This window comes from Eucyclogobius newberryi, unplaced genomic scaffold, assembly GCF_026437365.1.
Source record: "Eucyclogobius newberryi isolate DKJ021-1_F unplaced genomic scaffold, fEucNew1.0.hap1 SCAF_11, whole genome shotgun sequence".
NCBI lineage: Eukaryota > Metazoa > Chordata > Actinopteri > Gobiiformes > Gobiidae > Eucyclogobius > Eucyclogobius newberryi.
Window position 1 is genome coordinate 28,838,769 of NW_027315735.1, and position 18,359 is coordinate 28,857,127.

The 18,359-nt window shown below is 40.4% G+C and overlaps 3 protein-coding genes across 4 annotated transcripts; 2 read left to right on the top strand and 1 right to left on the bottom strand.

The window, feature by feature from the left end:
- Positions 1 to 927: 927 nt before the first annotated feature.
- On the bottom strand, positions 928 to 2,988 carry nxt2 (nuclear transport factor 2-like export factor 2). Its single transcript, XM_072439842.1, has 4 exons — positions 2,879 to 2,988; positions 2,699 to 2,785; positions 2,131 to 2,275; positions 928 to 1,133 (listed from the first exon to the last, which is right to left on the bottom strand). Exons 1-4 carry the CDS (start codon positions 2,891 to 2,893, stop codon positions 949 to 951), a joined length of 432 nt encoding a protein of 143 aa, XP_072295943.1. The 5' UTR covers positions 2,894 to 2,988; the 3' UTR covers positions 928 to 948.
- Positions 2,989 to 3,255: 267 nt separating this feature from the next.
- Positions 3,256 to 6,190, top strand: psmd10 (proteasome 26S subunit, non-ATPase 10). Its single transcript, XM_072439843.1, has 5 exons — positions 3,256 to 3,483; positions 3,608 to 3,706; positions 4,987 to 5,133; positions 5,549 to 5,715; positions 5,807 to 6,190. Exons 1-5 carry the CDS (start codon positions 3,370 to 3,372, stop codon positions 5,958 to 5,960), a joined length of 681 nt encoding a protein of 226 aa, XP_072295944.1. The 5' UTR covers positions 3,256 to 3,369; the 3' UTR covers positions 5,961 to 6,190.
- Positions 6,191 to 12,970: 6,780 nt separating this feature from the next.
- On the top strand, positions 12,971 to 17,331 carry xiap (X-linked inhibitor of apoptosis). Of its 2 annotated transcripts, XM_072439845.1 has the most exons (7): positions 12,971 to 13,223; positions 13,960 to 14,491; positions 15,883 to 15,982; positions 16,091 to 16,157; positions 16,246 to 16,282; positions 16,368 to 16,391; positions 16,641 to 17,331. In XM_072439845.1, the coding sequence occupies exons 1-7, from the start codon at positions 12,996 to 12,998 to the stop codon at positions 16,832 to 16,834; spliced, it is 1,182 nt and encodes a 393-aa protein (XP_072295946.1). In that variant the 5' UTR covers positions 12,971 to 12,995; the 3' UTR covers positions 16,835 to 17,331. The 2 variants fall into 2 exon arrangements, with proteins under 2 accessions (XP_072295946.1, XP_072295945.1); XM_072439844.1 differs by having other exon boundaries at positions 16,246 to 16,391.
- The last annotated feature ends 1,028 nt before the right edge of the window (positions 17,332 to 18,359 follow it).

Sequence of the window (18,359 nt, forward strand, 5' to 3'; positions counted from 1 at the left end):
CTTTGTAGTTTAAAGCTTTGGTGTTACTTCAATTGAATATTTACAAAGTGTAGTTCACGTCGAATAACCTGTGTGCAGTGCTGTCGTAGTTCAACATGACCATGCCTTCCATCTGCTGTGCTTTTGTGTAGTAAAGCAGAATTACGTGACATATTGAAGAAATCAATTGTTTACATACGTGTTGGAGATATGGCTTAAATACTTTGCCAACACGAGTTAACTGGGGGAAAAAAATAGTATAGGAATAGTAAGGAATTTGGCATTTTTGTAAAGGTAAACTTCCATTCATTTATATTTATTGAGTGACACCAAAATTGTTCAAATGACTCAGGAAAGTTAGGCAAATGTATTTATGAAGGTGTGAGTCTGTTGTGTGAAACAAGTCCACACATAAATGTACATATTTTTGCTCCAGTAAATTATTTGCTGATCTGTAAGGTCAATCTGTGCACAACATTTGACAGTTGGTTAAAAAAAAAAAAAAAAAAAAGACAAATCGCCGGGAACTTTGTTTGTGTTACGGATGATTTGCTTCTGTACCGTCACCTCAAAGTTGTTGTTTTTTCCCTTTTCCAGAAATCACCTGTATTTATTGTTCCATCATCAAATGCTTTATTCAAGTTTTCACAAGAAATACAAGTGTTTTTGTACTGTACCCAATGTGTGTGGTTTTATTGTTTGAGAGAAAAAAAACGAATGCAAACAAATTCTAGAAAAAAATGGTTGAAATTGAAGTACCGTATTTTCCGGTGTATAAGTCGCACCAGCGAAAAAATGCATAATAAAGAAAACATAGGTTGCACTGGAGCATAATTTAAGGTTGCAAGTGTGAAAATAACATATCACAAGTCGCTCCGAAGTAAAAGTATAAGTCTCACCCCGGCCAAAACTATGAAAAAGGGTGCAACTTATAGTCCAGAAAATACAGTATTCAGAATTGTAGCACTTTCAGCTGTTCCAATCCTGAAATCTGAAGCAGTCGCTGGCGATCTTCCACACCGGCGTGTCGTTGTTCGTCGAAGCTTGCGCCGTCAAAAGAAAGTTCTGGTTGAAATAACGTTGCTTGTTTCCTTCGAACTTGACGAGTCCGCAGGTCGCCACGACCAGCGTCGTCTGGCCTTGAGTAGCTTGCTCTGAAAAGATTAAGCACCATGTAAGTAACCAAAAACTGAAATAAATGTTACTTTTGATGCAAGTAGATTCTAGGCAGTGTCACCATAAATAAATGAAACAAAAAGGAAAACTTGGTCCTAAAATAAATGTGTTATTGAACATTGTTATTTTGCTTTGCACCTCCAGATAATGATTACTACAGGAACAAATATTGAGATACTTAACTGGGCTAATTTCATGTTCATTAGTTTGGGCTGTGAACCATATTGAATATTTACAGGAATTGACTCAAACCAGGGCCGTTTCTAAATCCTCAGTCTGAAGACTCGTGTACTCCGGTGTGCAGACTTGTAAGTGCTAGACTTGTGAGTAAAAATAAATATGTGCAGCGTCGGAGAATTGTTACAAATACATTTATTTGACAATTCAAATCATTGATTTGAGTGCTGTAGTGGGCTGATCTTTGCTTTGAATTTGTCCGCTCCATGCGCTCTGCTCTTTGTGCGTGATGAGAAGAGGGCAGCGGACAGCGGGTCGTGGTGATCAGCTGCCAGTGCGTGTTATATGAAGTGCATTGTGGGAAATATAATGAGCGGTTTAGGACAAATCTTTTAAGGGGCAGAGCAAGTTCTCTTCAAAGTGAACTTGTGAGATGGAGGATGATATTTCACAAGTTTACAAGCAACAAGTCTGAAAAAGCAACAAGTTTGCACAAGTGGATTGAGTAAAGGCCCCAGCCCTCGCAGCGGGCCCTAAATGTCATGCGATTGGCCCATTGGTGCGTACTGCAAACTAATCAGCGGGAGCCTAATGATATGGATCTCAAGAGTTTGTAAAATCGTGATAATTCATCTTGCTGACAAGGTTTGTGACGTGAGGGATGACGTTTCTCAAGTCGACAAGCACACAAGCCTGCACAAGTGCTTGGATTGAGAAATGGCCTAGATTTCCATTATTTTAGAACTAAGAATATAGTTCAGCTCATGTTTGACTCACTAAAATGCCGGCGGCACTAACCGTGTACTGGCTGGCAATCCAACGTTAGAACTTGAAATTCACTGGAGGGAAGAGACTCAAAAAACTCAGCGAGGGCCTCTTGTCCGGACAATGCGTTCCCGTTCCACACTAGAGTGGCTTTGTCCAGGTAGAGCCGAGTCAAGTTCTGCAACAAGAAGAAGTGATCCAATTGAGTACAGTGCAGAACGTGATTGTCTTTATCTACAGTTACCCAGGAAAAAAAATAATTACATCTGATTGTTTGGTGTTTGGTTATATGCACAATTCTTTCTTACAATTTTAAAATAACTTCAATATTTTAATTTATTCTTATGCCACGTTACTTTGTTTTATGTAGAAGACTCACATCAGATGTAACCTTTTACATGCCATTTCAATGATCCAAATAGCAGTGCAGACTCTATTGTGGACGGCAATGGTAAAGGTAAGCCATATACACAATTAATATATGGCCTGCCAATAACTGGAGAAAACCGACAAAAAAAGTAATATATTTAAACTGAATAACGTGTAAAACCTCCACAGACAATAATGGCCTTCTCATAAATGACTCATTCAATTGACTCACCCTTCTTTTCTTATCCATGCAGTCATAATAAATGTTGACAAATTCTTCAGAATATCTGCACGACTGGTCAACGTGGGTCCTGAAATCCTAAACAGAAACAACACGGTGTTTCATTTATTATGACGCCGGTTTTTCCATCACATTCTGTTCAATACAATGTGTTTTAAGCGTCATTCTTACCAGTGTACTCGCCATGACTACATTAACTGTAAATATATTCAATCCTTGGATTCGCAGAGTTTTGATCCCCTATTAACTGTGTATTTCTTATTTTAATGACTAAAACTAGCCATGATGCTACCAGCGTGACGCCATTTTGAATAACGTATTACTTCCGCCAAACCAAGATCGTGCCTATTAAAATCAAATATGTATTTGTTTAAATTTATTAAAATACATAAATACAAGGCTACTAATAGATAGGTATGTAGGATTTCAAATGTTTTGTACATTAACATAATAAAATAATTAATATTGTGGCTGAAAACATTGCCAAAATAATACGTTCTTTTTTACTTTGAAAGTGGCGTGTCTTTGTTTTTATCAAAACGCGGAAGTAGAACTATTCGATCCTGAGTCATCGCGGCGGTTCAAAATCTGAAGCGAGGACCAAAATAACCAGCATCAGCCAATATTTCTGTCTCTAATTAACGTCTGGGATTCACTCAATTATGGAGGGATCTGTGTCCAATGTAGAGATCTGCAATTTCGCATACACGGGGCAGTTTGACCAAGTGAAGCAATGCATTTTGTCTGATAAAAGACTCGCCTCCAAAACGGATCAGGTACGAACAGACGCGTGACACAGCAGAACACACACACTTGCAAACACGACTGCTAATATACCGTGTATTAAAACTGATTTGGAAACAAGCCTAAATGTTAACTAAATAAAACTGATGTGTTTAGGACCAGAGGACTGCGCTGCACTGGGCTTGCTCCGCGGGCCACACCAATATTGTGGAGCTTTTGCTTGACATGGGAGCTGACGTCAATCTCCAGGATGATGTAAGTATTTTCTCCGGCTTGTCCTTTGGTCTGTTTCCTATCACCAGTCACCACCAGTATGACCCATCTACCCGACCACCTACCCGACCACCTACCCGACCACCTACCCGACCAACTCATCCTTACCACATCCTCCCCATCATCTTCTCTCCTCCTTTTAGTACAGGAATGTTACTGCTCCCACGCACTTCCAGTGTTGCAACACAGATTAGGTACAGAAACAGATTAGGCACAGAAATATAAGAATAAAAAAACAGATTACTTAATATAAAAGAAATAACACTATCGTAGGTTGGCGGTAGGTGTCAGCATAGTAACAATATTGACGAATCGACATACTTTTAAAAACTGAACATGTATATTTTATTTGCACAGTGAGAGGCTTCTTTTACATCATGATTTGAGCTGCAGCGGGTTGAATAAGTAACTTCTATGGCATGAAATAGTCGCCATGTAAATTATGTATTAAATTTAGAAACGTGCATACTTATACTGTCTGGCTTTTGATTACATTAGTCTAGTACCACCTTGTAGAGAAAACTGTATCTCGAAAGTAAGTAAAAGACTAAATACTCAATGTGTCTAAAGAATAATAAGGTGTTTATTACTGGCACTCTTTCTATGCTTGAAGTTGTCTGTCAAAATGGCTCTCATTTTTTTTTTCTTCAATCTATGCCTGAGGCAAAAACCTGGGGCTGGGATGAGTTTGGGGGCCATGGGGGGGCATGGGGGGAGGCCATGGGGGAGGATTATCAGTCGGCCTCAAATTAATTTTGCCAAACTGTCCGGCGCCTCAGGAGAGGCGTCACCAACACCGTTTATGGTGCGGGTGGAGTTCTGCTGAGACTGGAATGAGGCACGACCGAGAGGTATGCGGATCCTTGGCATAACCATCGTTTCACTTGTCTGACCCGCCAGCCCCGCCCACATTCGTTTCGAATGCGTTTTGATTAGCCAAAACGTGTTGGGAATGGCTGGTCAGGCAATCATTTCACTGGAACTCAAGTTAAGATAAGACATGCCTTTATTTGTCCACACATGGGGAAATTTCGGTTGCGAGTGATATTGAAATATTAAAAAGGAACATAAACTATACTCTCTTAATCTGTGCCATTTTAACACCAAATCAGATATTTTTTTTCCTCCAATGTCTGAATTCTGCACCCAACCACATCTTTACTGACAGATGATTGGCTCTGGTCCTCAATATTCAAAAGCATTTAAGACGGCAATTTTCCTGCCAAAATGTCTGTGGTCTAAAGCATGTTTTTTCTTGTAAGGCTGCATGGACCCCTCTTCACATCGCTGCTTCAGCCGGTAGAGAAGACATTGTGCGGTCACTGATCTCCAAAGGAGCTCAACTCAACTCAGTCAATCAAAATGGCTGCACGCCTCTTCACTATGCGGCATCGAAAGATCGATATGAGGTACGTGATTTATGATGCACAGGAACACTTTTATACATTCAAATTGTAGTTCCTTATAAGCTTGCACTTTGTGTGTGTAAAATGAATCTAAAGTAAAAGTAAACAATAATTATAGGAAAACGGAACAATTTTAATTCAAATGTTAAATGACAAAATGCATTTCTTTAAAGGAGACTTGTAAGAGCTTAAACCACGTTAATAAGGTTTGACCTTCTCATTGACCCACTGAAAGTTGTATTTTGAGTGATTCATGCACATTTGAGGCAGTTGGCTCCACTGTTGGACAGCGGACTCGTTTCTTTAGTTGTTTTAGATCAATATTGGTATTTCAATTGTTTAAATATAAAATATCGATCTATATGTGTCAGATTATACAATATCCACTCTTGTTTTATAAATTACCATTTTTTTGTAGATAGCGCTGATGTTATTAGAAAACGGAGCAGACCCCAACGTCACAGACAAGTTGGACTCGACTCCGCTTCACAGAGCATCAGCCAAAGGAAACTACCGCCTCATCCAGCTGCTGCTCAAACAGAGCGCGTCCACCAACATACAGGACTCCCAGGGCAACACGGCACTGTAAGTCTCCCTGGCTCGGTGCGAATGTGTTTCAACTGTGATTTTTTTTTTTTTTTTTTTTTTTTTTATGATATTGTCTTGTTCTCACTAGACACCTGGCCTGTGACGAGGAGCGCGTCGAGGCGGCCAAGCTGCTGGTGGAGCATGGAGCCAGTATTTACATTGAGAACAAGGAGGAGAAGACGCCTCTGCAGGTCGCTAAAGGGGCACTGGGGAACCTTCTACAGCGGATTGTGGAGGGCTAATGCTTTGCAGTGCCGGTCTAACAAGGAGACACCATTGACAGGTTACAGTGAGAAGATCTTACTGTGAGGCAGGGCTTTAAAATGCCAGAGTCTGAGACAAAACAATGTGATGTTTGCTCAGAAGACGTAACGAGACGCCAGATGTTTGGACGTGTTTTCTGCACTATGCTATGTTTATACTAAATGATGTCTAAATGGCTGTACTATTTAATAAAACAAATGCCGTTCTGTTATTGTGTTGTTTGTTGTTTAAAATATTTAAACCGTGAGACCACATGCTAAAATGAAAGAAACTGTTTGGTGTTAAGAGAAAATGCGTTTGTCAAAATGGTCATCGAGTATCTCCCAGGTTCTTCCTCATACCAGTAACCTGATCGAGCCTTTGTTACTGGTGCACTATGTACGTTTTCTGGTCTCCTTAGACTGCTTTGTCCTGGTTCAATTTCCGTCATCCGTTTCTTTGTTATTGTTAAGTATCCATTTATTGTGTCCATGGCTGGAGAACCATGACCTCGGATTTGGAGGCGGTCGCCCTCATCACAGCTGCTTCACACTCGGGTGCACACCGTCCCAGTGCATGTTATAGGTCCAGGTTTGATGAAGCAGTCAGGATACGAAACCTTATAATCCCCAATCCCCAGTAACTCAAAAATGTATTCTGAATACATATTTTCGATATGTGTATTTAGGTACTTCCCAATACTGTGCGTGGATGTTGAGTAAAGTGAAAAGAAATGAACAAACCACTATGCCACGTGCACAAAACTAGACCTGACAATAGAAACAGTTGAAAGATAAGGCCCAGTAATCTTGGCAATTGTGAATAAACTGTTCTCCTTGATTTGCCAAGAATGATGCAAATCTTCTTTATTGATTTGAGTAGTCAGAGAGTTGGTTGGATGTAATTTGTTCGGCGATGGAGTCCAAATTCTGAATCTGAATTTTACCATAACATTTTATTCCAGAATAGTTTTACCAGAAACATTTTATTCCAGAATAGTTCCTGCTGCTGTCAGACTTTATAACAAACACTGTTAGTCCTGAACACTCGCAATACTGACCTAACCATGTGCAATTCCGTCATATGTGCAATTACTGTCGTGATTCATGTGCAATCTATGTGCTGTCGTGACACATATTCATGTGCAATTACTGTCGTGATCACATGCAATGGTATTTATGTATTTATTTTTATCTTTATTTTTTCCCCTCCATCCCTTGTTGGGTTTTGTCTATGGGAGTTTTTGTTTATAAGAGATCTTCTACTGAAAGTTGTTGTTGTTGTTGTTGTTGTTTTATGGCGGTTGGCATCCAAGTGTTGCATTACCGCCAGACTTTATTCCTCAGACTTTGTCGTAGTCCTCAGACTCTGTCGTCGTAGTCCTCAGACTCTGTCGTAGTCCGTAAAAGTACTTCTTCCATTGCTTTGGTGTTACAAAGCCCATGAGGTCATGATATGTCTTTGTGACCGGCTTTATTCCAGGGAGACTCTTCTTCATCTTCCTCTCCTTCTTTGACGTTCGGTGCTTCCACCGTACAGCTTTATTCTTCAGGCTTCATTCTATAGGCTTTAATATGTCCACTGATGTCGCCGCTTGGTAGCCGTGCATCTACGAGACTGGGCGAGGACAGGAGACCACCCCCACCCCCATCTCGTCACTCTGATCACTCTGACTCCCCAAAAGCAGACCCCCATCACTCCGACTCCCATTTAGCGCCTTTAGCCTGTTTTCTATATCTGCCCAATCAAGCTCCTTTGTTCCAAGGAATCTCCCTGCAGCTTTAGCAATGATCCTGATCCTTTCAGTTCTGCTTTGAGTCTGAGCAGCACAGTTTACAACATCCACCATAAAGAGTACAAAATCCTCTCTATCCACAACCAGGGTATTCTCATTAATTCTGGAACCTGCACACATGGGACCTCCACTCTTGAAACCTTCACACTTCTTGGGAGCCACGCTGGCCTCTCTCATTTCGCCCTGGCTGGGAGCAGCGCTGGCTCCTCTCTCTGTATTTACTCTAAACTCGTTACTTGAAACTTTCTTGACTGCATCTGCATAGGATATACCTTGAGAGACCTTTATTTTCTGCACCTCAGCAGCTCTTTTGCTAAACCTGCATCCCCCGTAGGCAGAGCTATGTTCTTCCCCACAGTTACTACTGAAAGTGTTTTTCAGACTTCCTATAAGTGATCTGTTCTTCTGTATCTACCTCTGTATCTACCTGCGTTGCACCAATGAAATTTCCCCATGTGGGACAATAAAGGAATATCTTATCTTATCTTATAATATGTCGACCCATTGATGAAGTCCAAACCCTTCAAAGAAAGTGGAAGGCATGCTGTCAGGAAATAGAAGAATAAAGTCTAAAGAATAAAGCCTTAAAGAATAAAGCCTTACACCGGGCTGCCAGCTGTACCGGCGCCTTTGTGACGTATCGTACGTTTGTGACGTACAAAGAAGAGTCAGCTCTGGAATAAAGTCTAACGAATAAAGTCTGGCGGTAATGTATTGCTTGGATACAAACTGCCATAAAACACCAAAGAAGAAGAAGAAGTCTGGTAAAAGTGATCCACACTGACAAGAAATAATGTGAGTTCATGTACACCATTTTTTCTTTTACTTCAGGAGGGCTGGGCTTGCCACAGAATAGAATAAATATCTGAGTTCCCGGCCTAAATTCGCTTATTGACAATGATTCTTGGATGAGAGTCGATACGTCTTGTTTTTTCTAAACTGAGTCCAGATGACTACAACTGAACCTTTTTCTACAACGTGAGTACATTTTGAAATACTGTATTTACCACAGTGAAGTGCCAATTCTGCGCTGTCCCAGAGGCTCTGTATTAAACCTTACAAACATGTATTTTTCAAATAATAACTTTACCATATTGATTCGGTGTAACATAAAATAATGAACAATGATAAAATGATAAAACAACCTATATAAGTCAAAAAGAAAAACAATTCAGATCTGCTATGGGATAAAATAAAAATAGGCTATAAGAAAAGAAAAAAATATTGAAAAGAGATAAACACCAATGACATTAAAAATGACTCATTGTAAAATTGTATAAGCTCACCAGTCCCCTAAATGACTCTATGAACTCTGTGGTGAATCCTCATGTGTAGTGCAGTCCTCTTTAAAAAAAAAAAAAAAAAACACTGTTACAGCTGCCTTTTATAGCTTTGGTTGGAATATTGTTGTCTGTCTTGTGGGTTTTTATGGACTCTGAATCTGGAAATAAGATAAGATAAGATATTCCTTTATTGTCCCACATGGGGAAATTTCATTGGTGCAACGCAGGTAGATCCAGAGGTAGATACAGAAGAACAGATCACTTATAGGAAGTCTGAAAACACTTTCAGTAGAAGATCTCCTATAAATAAATAAAAACTCCCATAGACAAATAAATAAATACCATTGCATGTGATCCCGACAGTAATTGCACATGAATATGTGTCACGACGGCACATAGATTGCACATGACTTTCACAGTAATTGCACATGAATTGCACATGAATTCCAACAGCAATTGCACATATGACAGAATTGCACATCAGTATTAGGTTAGGTCAGTATTGCGAGTGTTCAGTACTAACAGTTTTTGTTATAAAGTCTGACAGCAGCAGGAAGGAAAGACCTGTGAAACCTTTCCTTCACACATCGAGGGTGGATCAGTCTCTCACTGAAGCTGCTCTCCAGAGTGGACAGAGTGTCCTGCAGGGGGTGACACTCATGGTCCAGCATAGATGTGAATCTAGCCAGGACCCTCCTGTCCCCCACCTCCTGCACCGAGTCCAGAGCACAGCCCAGGACGGAGCTGGACTTCTTGATGACTCTGTCCAGCCTCTTCCTCTCTGTGATGCTGCTGCTCCAGCAGGCCACACAGAGTCGTCTTCAGGAGTGGCCCTGTCACTCCAAAAGACCTGAGTCTCCTCAGGAGGTAGAGCCGACTCTGGCTCTTCCTGTACAGTGCGTCTGTGTTATGAGTCCAGTCCAGTTTGTGGTTCAGATGAACACCCAGGTACTTGTATGAGTCCACTCTCTCAATGTCCCTTCCCTGGATGTTCACTGGTGAGGGGGCAGCAGAGCGGTCTGCGGAAGTCCACCACCATCTCCTTGGTCTTCCCCGCGTTGATGAGGAGGTGGTTCCGCTGACACCAGTCCACAAAGTCCTGCGCCAGTCCCCTGTACTCCGCGTCATCGTCGTCCGTGATGAGTCCGATGATGGCAGAGTCATCAGAGAACTTCTGCAGGACACAGCTGTCCGTGTCATGTCTGAAGTCTGCAGTGTAAAGGGTGAAGAGAAAGGGCGCGAGGACAGTGCATAAACAAATGCATACATAAATAATATAAACAAATGCATACATAAATAATAATAACAACTCAAAATTATAAAAAAAATATCATGTTTTTTGGCTCTTATTAATCAAAAGACACGCAGTTCTGGCTTGGTAATATCTGACCTGAGAAATACTTGCTCATATTCTTAATACTGCTATTCTTAATACCGCCAAAGGGGTATAGAGAGGGGGTTTAAACACACTTACAAAATTAAATGTTATTGAAAAAATAAAATTAATAATAATAATATTTTTGTACAAAAGATAAGATATATCTTTATTTATCCAGACATGGGGAAATTTCGGTGTTGCAACGCAAACTCAAACGTACAGACCCTCTCATATTCTTAATATGGAATAGAGAAAACAAATAATTAAAATTGAGAAATAAAAAGATAAAAATAAAATAAAAAGATAAGATAAATGTAGTGAATTAAATATTTGTTTGCTGGATTTAGTCGTTTTAAAAATGTTTAGGGGTGTTTGATTGCCATATAGCTGATAAGACCCGCAAGCTTTCAAACGTATTATTATTATTTTCCCCTCGAAAATCGATGATAAACTTACTTCCGGGAGGAGGTGTCCGTCGTGTATGCAGTTAAAATGAGGCACTTCCGGGTAGTAGACAAGGGCATATCGAGTACAAACCTTTTGAGATTAAATTAGTATCTCTTCCCGGATCTAGCTTTGAAGGATCCTTTGTGTGTAACTGCTCTATCTTTTTTAAAAGGTAAGGGTTAGTTGATGCGGATTTAAATGTGTTATTTTTCTTCTACGCTGTCGTTAAGTAAAGCTAAAGCTAGTTAAAAGCTCTTGAAACAGGCGTCTTCTGTTACCAAACTGTGCAGCAGCTTTGTGAGGCACTTGTCCAAACGTTTTATAATCTTCTGTGCTTTTTTAATGTCGCTTATATGATCTCTTGCAACTATCTTTTTAGCCCAACGCTAGCTGTCATTCTCCACTGTGGGACCCGACTGTCTTAACTTGCTATTGGTTTAACTCTTATCATTTGCTACTAAAGTAAAACCTCGGGACCTAAAATCAATAGTGTGTTAAACTTATGCAAGTTCATACTGAATTGAATTGATTATTACAATTGTCTCTAATATATAGGACTGTAAGGTATTGCAAACGAATTTGAGTGGTCACAAGTCGCAAAGAAATGCTTTTATTTAGGTATTTTAACAGCAAATTATCCACTCTTGTTATGCGCAAAATAAGTAGTTTAAACTTCTATAAACTTTTCCCGAAATGCATAGGATTCTTGTATTTGTTTACTGTTAAAATGTGAGTATTTATAATTAATTATGTTATTGCTCCTGTTTCAAATGTGCACTTTGAACAGAATCTATGGAAAACATGGATTGCAAATCTAATTGTACGTCGGAAAATAATGCCAATGTATAGTTTGGCCAAAATAATTCAACCCTAATATAAATAAAGTATATAGAACATCTGCACGAGTACAAAAGTTGCTTGGTGCACCTTCATCAGCTGCATGGTGTATTGTACTTCTACTGTGGAAAAGTCAGGCTCACCCACGAATACAATAGATAACAAGTCTCAAAACGTGTTCACTGATCTATTGTTTACAGGTTTTGTGCTGTACAACTTTAAATGTATCTTCAAAGTGCAGTTATACCTTACAGTTGTACATATTCGCTGGGATTCACAGCACATGCACTTGTAAGAGCTTGAACAGTCATATTGCATATCTCGTTATCAAAGGGGCAAGTTGCGGTTGCGCCACCCAAAATATTTCTGAGATGACTGTGGTGGCGTGGTGGTATGCACATGAAGAACATTCTGTGTCAGTGTGTCAGTTTCTCTGTACACTCTCAAAATGCAAGATGGTTCAAATATTTGTCATATTAGATTGGCATTTGTCGTGAAACTCTTGTCTCTCTGTTTGGTAAGGTGTGAGACTGATCGTAGTTTACTTTATTTATGAATGTGGGGGCGTTGTTCCAAGGTGCAGTTTTTCTGTAATAGGGCGGCACACGCATCAAGTTCCTGGCACCACAGTGTTGTTACTTCATTTTTCTCATGGGAACATTCACTATGTGCATGTGACGCTGGTGCCCATATTCTTAAAGCCACGGGACTCATTTTATGTTTTAATAGTGAATAAACAGTTAGCCCATACAAACTTCTAGAGGTGTATGTATAAAAATGTATAATGATGCAAAATTACACACCAAAAATATTAATTATCACCTAAGCAAATTCCTAGCCTGTGCATTTTGTTCACTGACAATGGCATTAAACCTTCTCTGATTCTGATTAATAATATCAATGAATGAAACTATTAAAACGGTTTTAGAAAAGAAACGGGAATAAAGTGATATTTCCTCCTTTTATGTGGATAATGTTTTGGTCCCTTCACGTGTTGTGCCAGAACCTCAACCACAACATTTACAGGCACATTTTAGCACATTCTTCATGCATTGATTATAATATTTTATGAATAATATTCATTTTGCCATATCTACAGGCTACTAGTTAAAATATTTACTCAAATTGATTTCTATTATATGTAGATAAACACAGATATTGCTCTCAATCAGTCTGGGAATTATCCTGTTTCTTACTATGTGAAATCCAAAAGGCTGTAAAATCATTAAACCGAGTTTTAATATCTTACTCTTTGTTGTGTTGTCTTAGGTCCCGTCCAACACTCAACGTTAAAATGTCTGACGTGGAAACGGACGACGCAGGAATCATGGAGTTTGCGTCGTTGGAAAGTCGCGTGAGCTCGTTTAATGGGACCTCTTTGGTGGAGAAAGTGCCTGCAGGGAGAATGGCCCGTGCTGGCCTCTTCTACACAGGACATGGTGAAAAGGTTCAGTGCTTCAGCTGTAGCAAGATCCTGGACAACTGGAGCAGAGAAGACTTCCCAGTGGAGAGGCATAAAGCGGTATGACCACAAACATGCAGCATGCAACATTAGAGGCAAAATTATTCAGTGCAATTGTTCACTTTCTGCCCCTCGTCTGTAAAATTAACTGTACGTTTTGTGTACACACCAAGTCTATTTTTATCTTATTAGTAAATTGTAATGTTTTTCTTTAATGCATGCCTTATTTGATATATCTTGCTTTTATTGTTGTCCATTGTTGTATGTTGCACCAAATCACCAAAACAAGTGACAATGGCAATAAGTCTTCTCTGATTCTTATTCAGTTAATAATTAAGAATACATTAAGCCACAAAATGTAGCTAGAATTTCAGAAATGTCCAAAATATTACATTTAATGTCAAATTTCAATCAGTTGTTAAACCCCTTGCCATAAACCTACCAGTACTAGAAGTGAAAGTTTAATTTGGCACATTAGCGCCCCCTACAGAGTGAAATGTCATTTTATTTGGGGAGCAAAACAGTTTTTTGAAATGTTATTAAATTTGTCACAAAATTCCCTTTTTGACGTCCAAATCAAAAAAGTTAATAAGACCGATGTCAAATGTATAATGGTTTAGCTGTAGCAATGATAGAACCTCCCATATCATTCCAATTCCAGTAAGCATAATTAAAAAAGGAAGATTGGGGCGCGTTGGCACCTGCCTACATGGATACTGGAGGCAAGATTTGGCGTGGAAATGGTGACCTCACAAAATCATGTGGTCACAAAGTCATGATCTTCTTATTCTTGCAGGTTTCACCAACATGCTCCTTCATTCGCTGCATCTACCCGAACAGTTCACCCATGCGTCGCACAGACTATAATGAAGAAGCTGAGTCCTTCGAGTATCGCCTGAGAACAGGGGCTGTGGTGGATGAGACCACTTACCCAAAAGTGCCCCACATGAGGAGCGAAGAGGCCCGGCTACAGACTTTCTCATGCTGGCCCGCCTCCTCCCACATGAGGCCATGTGATCTGGCCCAAGCTGGTCTCTACTACCTCAGGCAGGAAGATCACGTGCAGTGCTTTTGCTGCGGTGGTATGCTTGGGCGCTGGGATCAGGGCGACTCCGCATGGGGAGAGCACGAGAAGCATTACTCAAACTGCCACTTTGTCCTGGGGCATGATGTTGGCAACATCCCACTTCAGGGTGCTTCTCAGGAGGAAGGGAACAGAAGATGCCACGTCCATATGGGCACCTTTGAGGAGAGGCTCCAGAGCTTTCAGGACATCAACCATCCAATTAGCCATGAGCTTCTGGCCCAGGCCGGCTTGTACAGCACAGGTATGACATGGAATCAGAAGCAGAATAGGTTTTTTGTCAATGAACAAAATTAAAAAACATAGGAACTTGGTGATGCAACACAAAACAATAAAACAATGAATAAGTCATAACAATAAGTTATCAGATAAAAAATAAAATAAAAAAATGGGCTTAATATGCACACACATTTACAGTTGTACAGATATACATATGTAGTGCAGAAAGTGAACAGTGCAGTGAGTGATTCAATTATGGTTTAAGTCAGTGTTTAAGAAGTGCTAATGAGTTCAACTGCAGAGGGAAAGAAACTGATCTTGTGGTGGGAGGTTCTGGTCCGGATGGACCGGAGCCTCCTGCCTGAGGGGAGTGGTCTCCTGCCTGAGGGGAGTGGTCTCCTGCCTGAGGGGAGTGGCTCATAAAGTCCATATCCAGGGTGAGAAGGGTCGGCTGTGATCTGACCTGCACATCCCAGAGCCCTGGAGACGTACAGGTCCTGCAGAGATGGAAGTTCTCAGCAGAGCGCACAATGCGCTGTAGTCTCTGTTTGTCCCTGGCTGTGGCTCCAGCGTACCACACGGTGATGGAGGAGGATGGACTCAATGATGGCCGTGTAGAATTGCACCATCATCTCAGTTGTCTGCTTGGCTTTCCTCAGCTGCAGCAGGAAGTACATGCTCTGCTGGGCCTTCTTGATGAGGAGCTGATGCTGGGCTCCCATTTGAGGTCCCGGGTGATGGTGGTGCCGAGGAAGCGGAGGGAGTCCACAGTGGAGATGGGGGAGTCTGATGGTGAGGGAGGGACTGGGGGGGCTGTGACTTTCCTGAAGTCCACGATCATCTCCACTGTCTTCTGGGCGTTGAACTCCAGGTTGTTACCGTTACACCAGGACACCAGTCGGTCCTGGCATAGGTTCCCGGGGAGTCCAGATGCTGCAGAGCGGGAGGTTTATCTGAATAAGGCTGAACAAATATATCTAATCATCAGAGCGTTTCTCTGTGATATTGAAACATTTTAATATTATATGACATTTGGTACAGATCTTTTTTTTCTGCATTGCTCTGGTTTCTGTGTTCCCATGTGCCATTCCCACTTTTTTTTTTAACAGAGCCTAATGAGTGAAAATGCAAATGGAGAAATTCAGCTAAAATTGGCGCTGTGTGTTCATCGTTATTTCACGCTGTAGTATCCTGTCAAATAAAGCCTGTGGGCCAAAAAATCCTATATCCCAGCCACAATAGTGAGTCAAATATCAGATGTCTATCGTAGAAAAAGTTTCAGTTGTAGTCTTCTGGACACTGTTTTTGTAAAATGAGACGTTTTGACTCTCATCCAAGAGTAATTTTCAATCTGTGGATCTAGTCTGAGAACTCTGATGTATGGTATGATATGATAATCTGAACATGTTCTTCTAGGCAAAAGAGACCAAGTGCTGTGTTTCACCTGCGGAGGAGGTCTGAAAGGATGGCAGCCTGAAGAAGACCCCTGGGTAGAACATGCCAAACACTACCCCGGGTAAACTTATAATCTAACATACTACATGTACTATCTACTTATAATTGCACTGTTATAACTGCTATTTTTACTTTGTGCATCACTAATCTTCTGATTTTTAAATTACAGATGCCGCTTCTTATTGACAGAAAAGGGCCAAGAATTTATAAACCATATTCAGTTACAAGGAACAGCTGTAAGTTTAAAATATTAACTTTTATTGTTAACATTTGGATGAAATATTGGAGTGTGGGACTGTGACTTACTGTATAACTCTTTTTCAGGCAACAAGTCAACATAATGGATTTTCAAAAGACAACGGTAATTATTCACTTCTCTGTAATCGCACTATTAAAACAGAAGGAAATGGCATTGAAATTAAATGTCTTTTGTTATTTCTTTGCAGAGGAGTGCGTAAAAGAGAAGGAAGGTAATATCTTGTTTTCAATTAGTGAATGTGTTATCTTTCGTTTAGTAGTTATCTTAATTTGCATCTTGTTTACTTATACAGAAAATGTTGCGTTTTAAACCCCGAACACTTTCAGATATACTTGGTTGATTAAGTGTATACCAAAATACCACCACAATACCAGTTTTCGCTTCGATCATTATCTGATTTCCGATACTTTCGACAACCCAATTCCTGACCTGTTTGTATTATATTATTATTTTCTTCCAGACGAGGACCCCATGAAGAAGCTAGAGAAGCTTCAGAGGGAGAGACTGTGCAAGATCTGCATGGACCGAGACATTGCTATGGTGTTTATCCCGTGCGGTCACATGGTCGCCTGCCACTACTGCTCCGACTCGCTCATCAACTGTCCCATCTGCATCAGCCCAATCAAACAAAAAATCAAGACCTATAACTCTTAAACAAACCACAGTCCCTTGCTGCACTTTAATTCTGCTCTCTCTACTTTTTCCCTCATACTTTTAATGGAACATGTTAAGTAACTGTAGATGGACTGTAATATATTTAAATATGTTTGGATGTAGAATAATCTGGTGTAAACAAAAGAAACACTATTTTTACAATCAATGATGTTAATTTTGAGTCGATGTAAATAGCAGAAGCTTATCGAGGTCTTTTATAACAAACAACTGTAAATGTGCCCTTTCTGTGTCCAACAAGCCATAGGTGCCTTTGGGTTTTAATTTAGTCACTAGTAACTATATAAATTGTTTGAAAATACTATTAGTGTCTTGTTTGTTTTGTGCTCTACATATAATTTGCTCTGATGTGTAATCATAAATATGTATGACTAAACTTGGTTTTGGGGACGCAAACTTTCATTTTAATGCAAAACTCAAGGGACATTCCAATTTACAGTGTGATTTTTATCAGATCATTAAAAGTAAATGTGTTTAAACTGTCTGTGTCGTCTTTGTGTTAGAATTGTGTCATTATTCACAGAGAGTACTCTGTACAGCCAAAGTTATTATAAAATCCTGCCACATGAATGAATCCATGGTGTACAGCTCGCCAAGAAAGTAACCTATCCATTGCTTTTCTGAATGATGAAAATTGGGGCCGTTATATGGATGAAACCTGTACTAAAATATGTTATGAATGGCCCTTAAAAAGTCTTTGAAAGGTGAATTGTGCTACCAAAGCCATACCTAACTACTAAAAGACCTGTTTTGCATGTTGTCACCTCAGCAGGCTGCAGTGTGAGTCAGAGGGGCTGAGTTGGGTAATTTAAGATCCGCTGTGGGGGCAGTATTCCCCATGTAGTACTCACATCTGTCCTGTAGGTGTCAGGTTTTCCGTGGCATTGCCCTGCTCTGTCTTCTGCTGTGGCTGAAGGCCGCTAGGTGGCAGCTCTGCACCAGGATTTCCTCCTCTGAGGTCGTCGAAACAACAAACCGAACTCCGGAGCAGCGGGGCGACAGACCGTCCGAAACCGCCTCTGACCGCGACTTTTAAACTCTTTTTGCTGATTGTAGCGGGTTTTTTAGCAAGATTGGAAAAGACAATTATAAGTTAGGACTATACCACTGCTGTATTTTTGAACAAGGTAAGTTAGCTGTAAAATGGCGGAGAGCTATCTGGAAGTTAGTTGAATTGTATTTAGCTAGCCTTGATGCTAGCCGCGTTAGCAGTGGAGCGCGGCGTCTGCCTCAGCCACAGCGCAAGAGGCTACGCGGTACTTAGCAGGCCAATAAACTGCATTTTCACTATAGTGGCGCTTAATGGCTTAACTCACAACACAAGCCAACTACCTAACGTTTTAAATCGCAACTAAACACTTTATATATTTGTAAACAAAGTGTTTATTGCTTATGCAATACGCTGCTGGAACTCCCGAGGCAAGATGGAGGACGCAAGGACGTGATGTTTTTTTAGGCGACGTTAGCATTAGCCGAGAGCAGGGTTAGTCCAGCCATCTATCTTAAC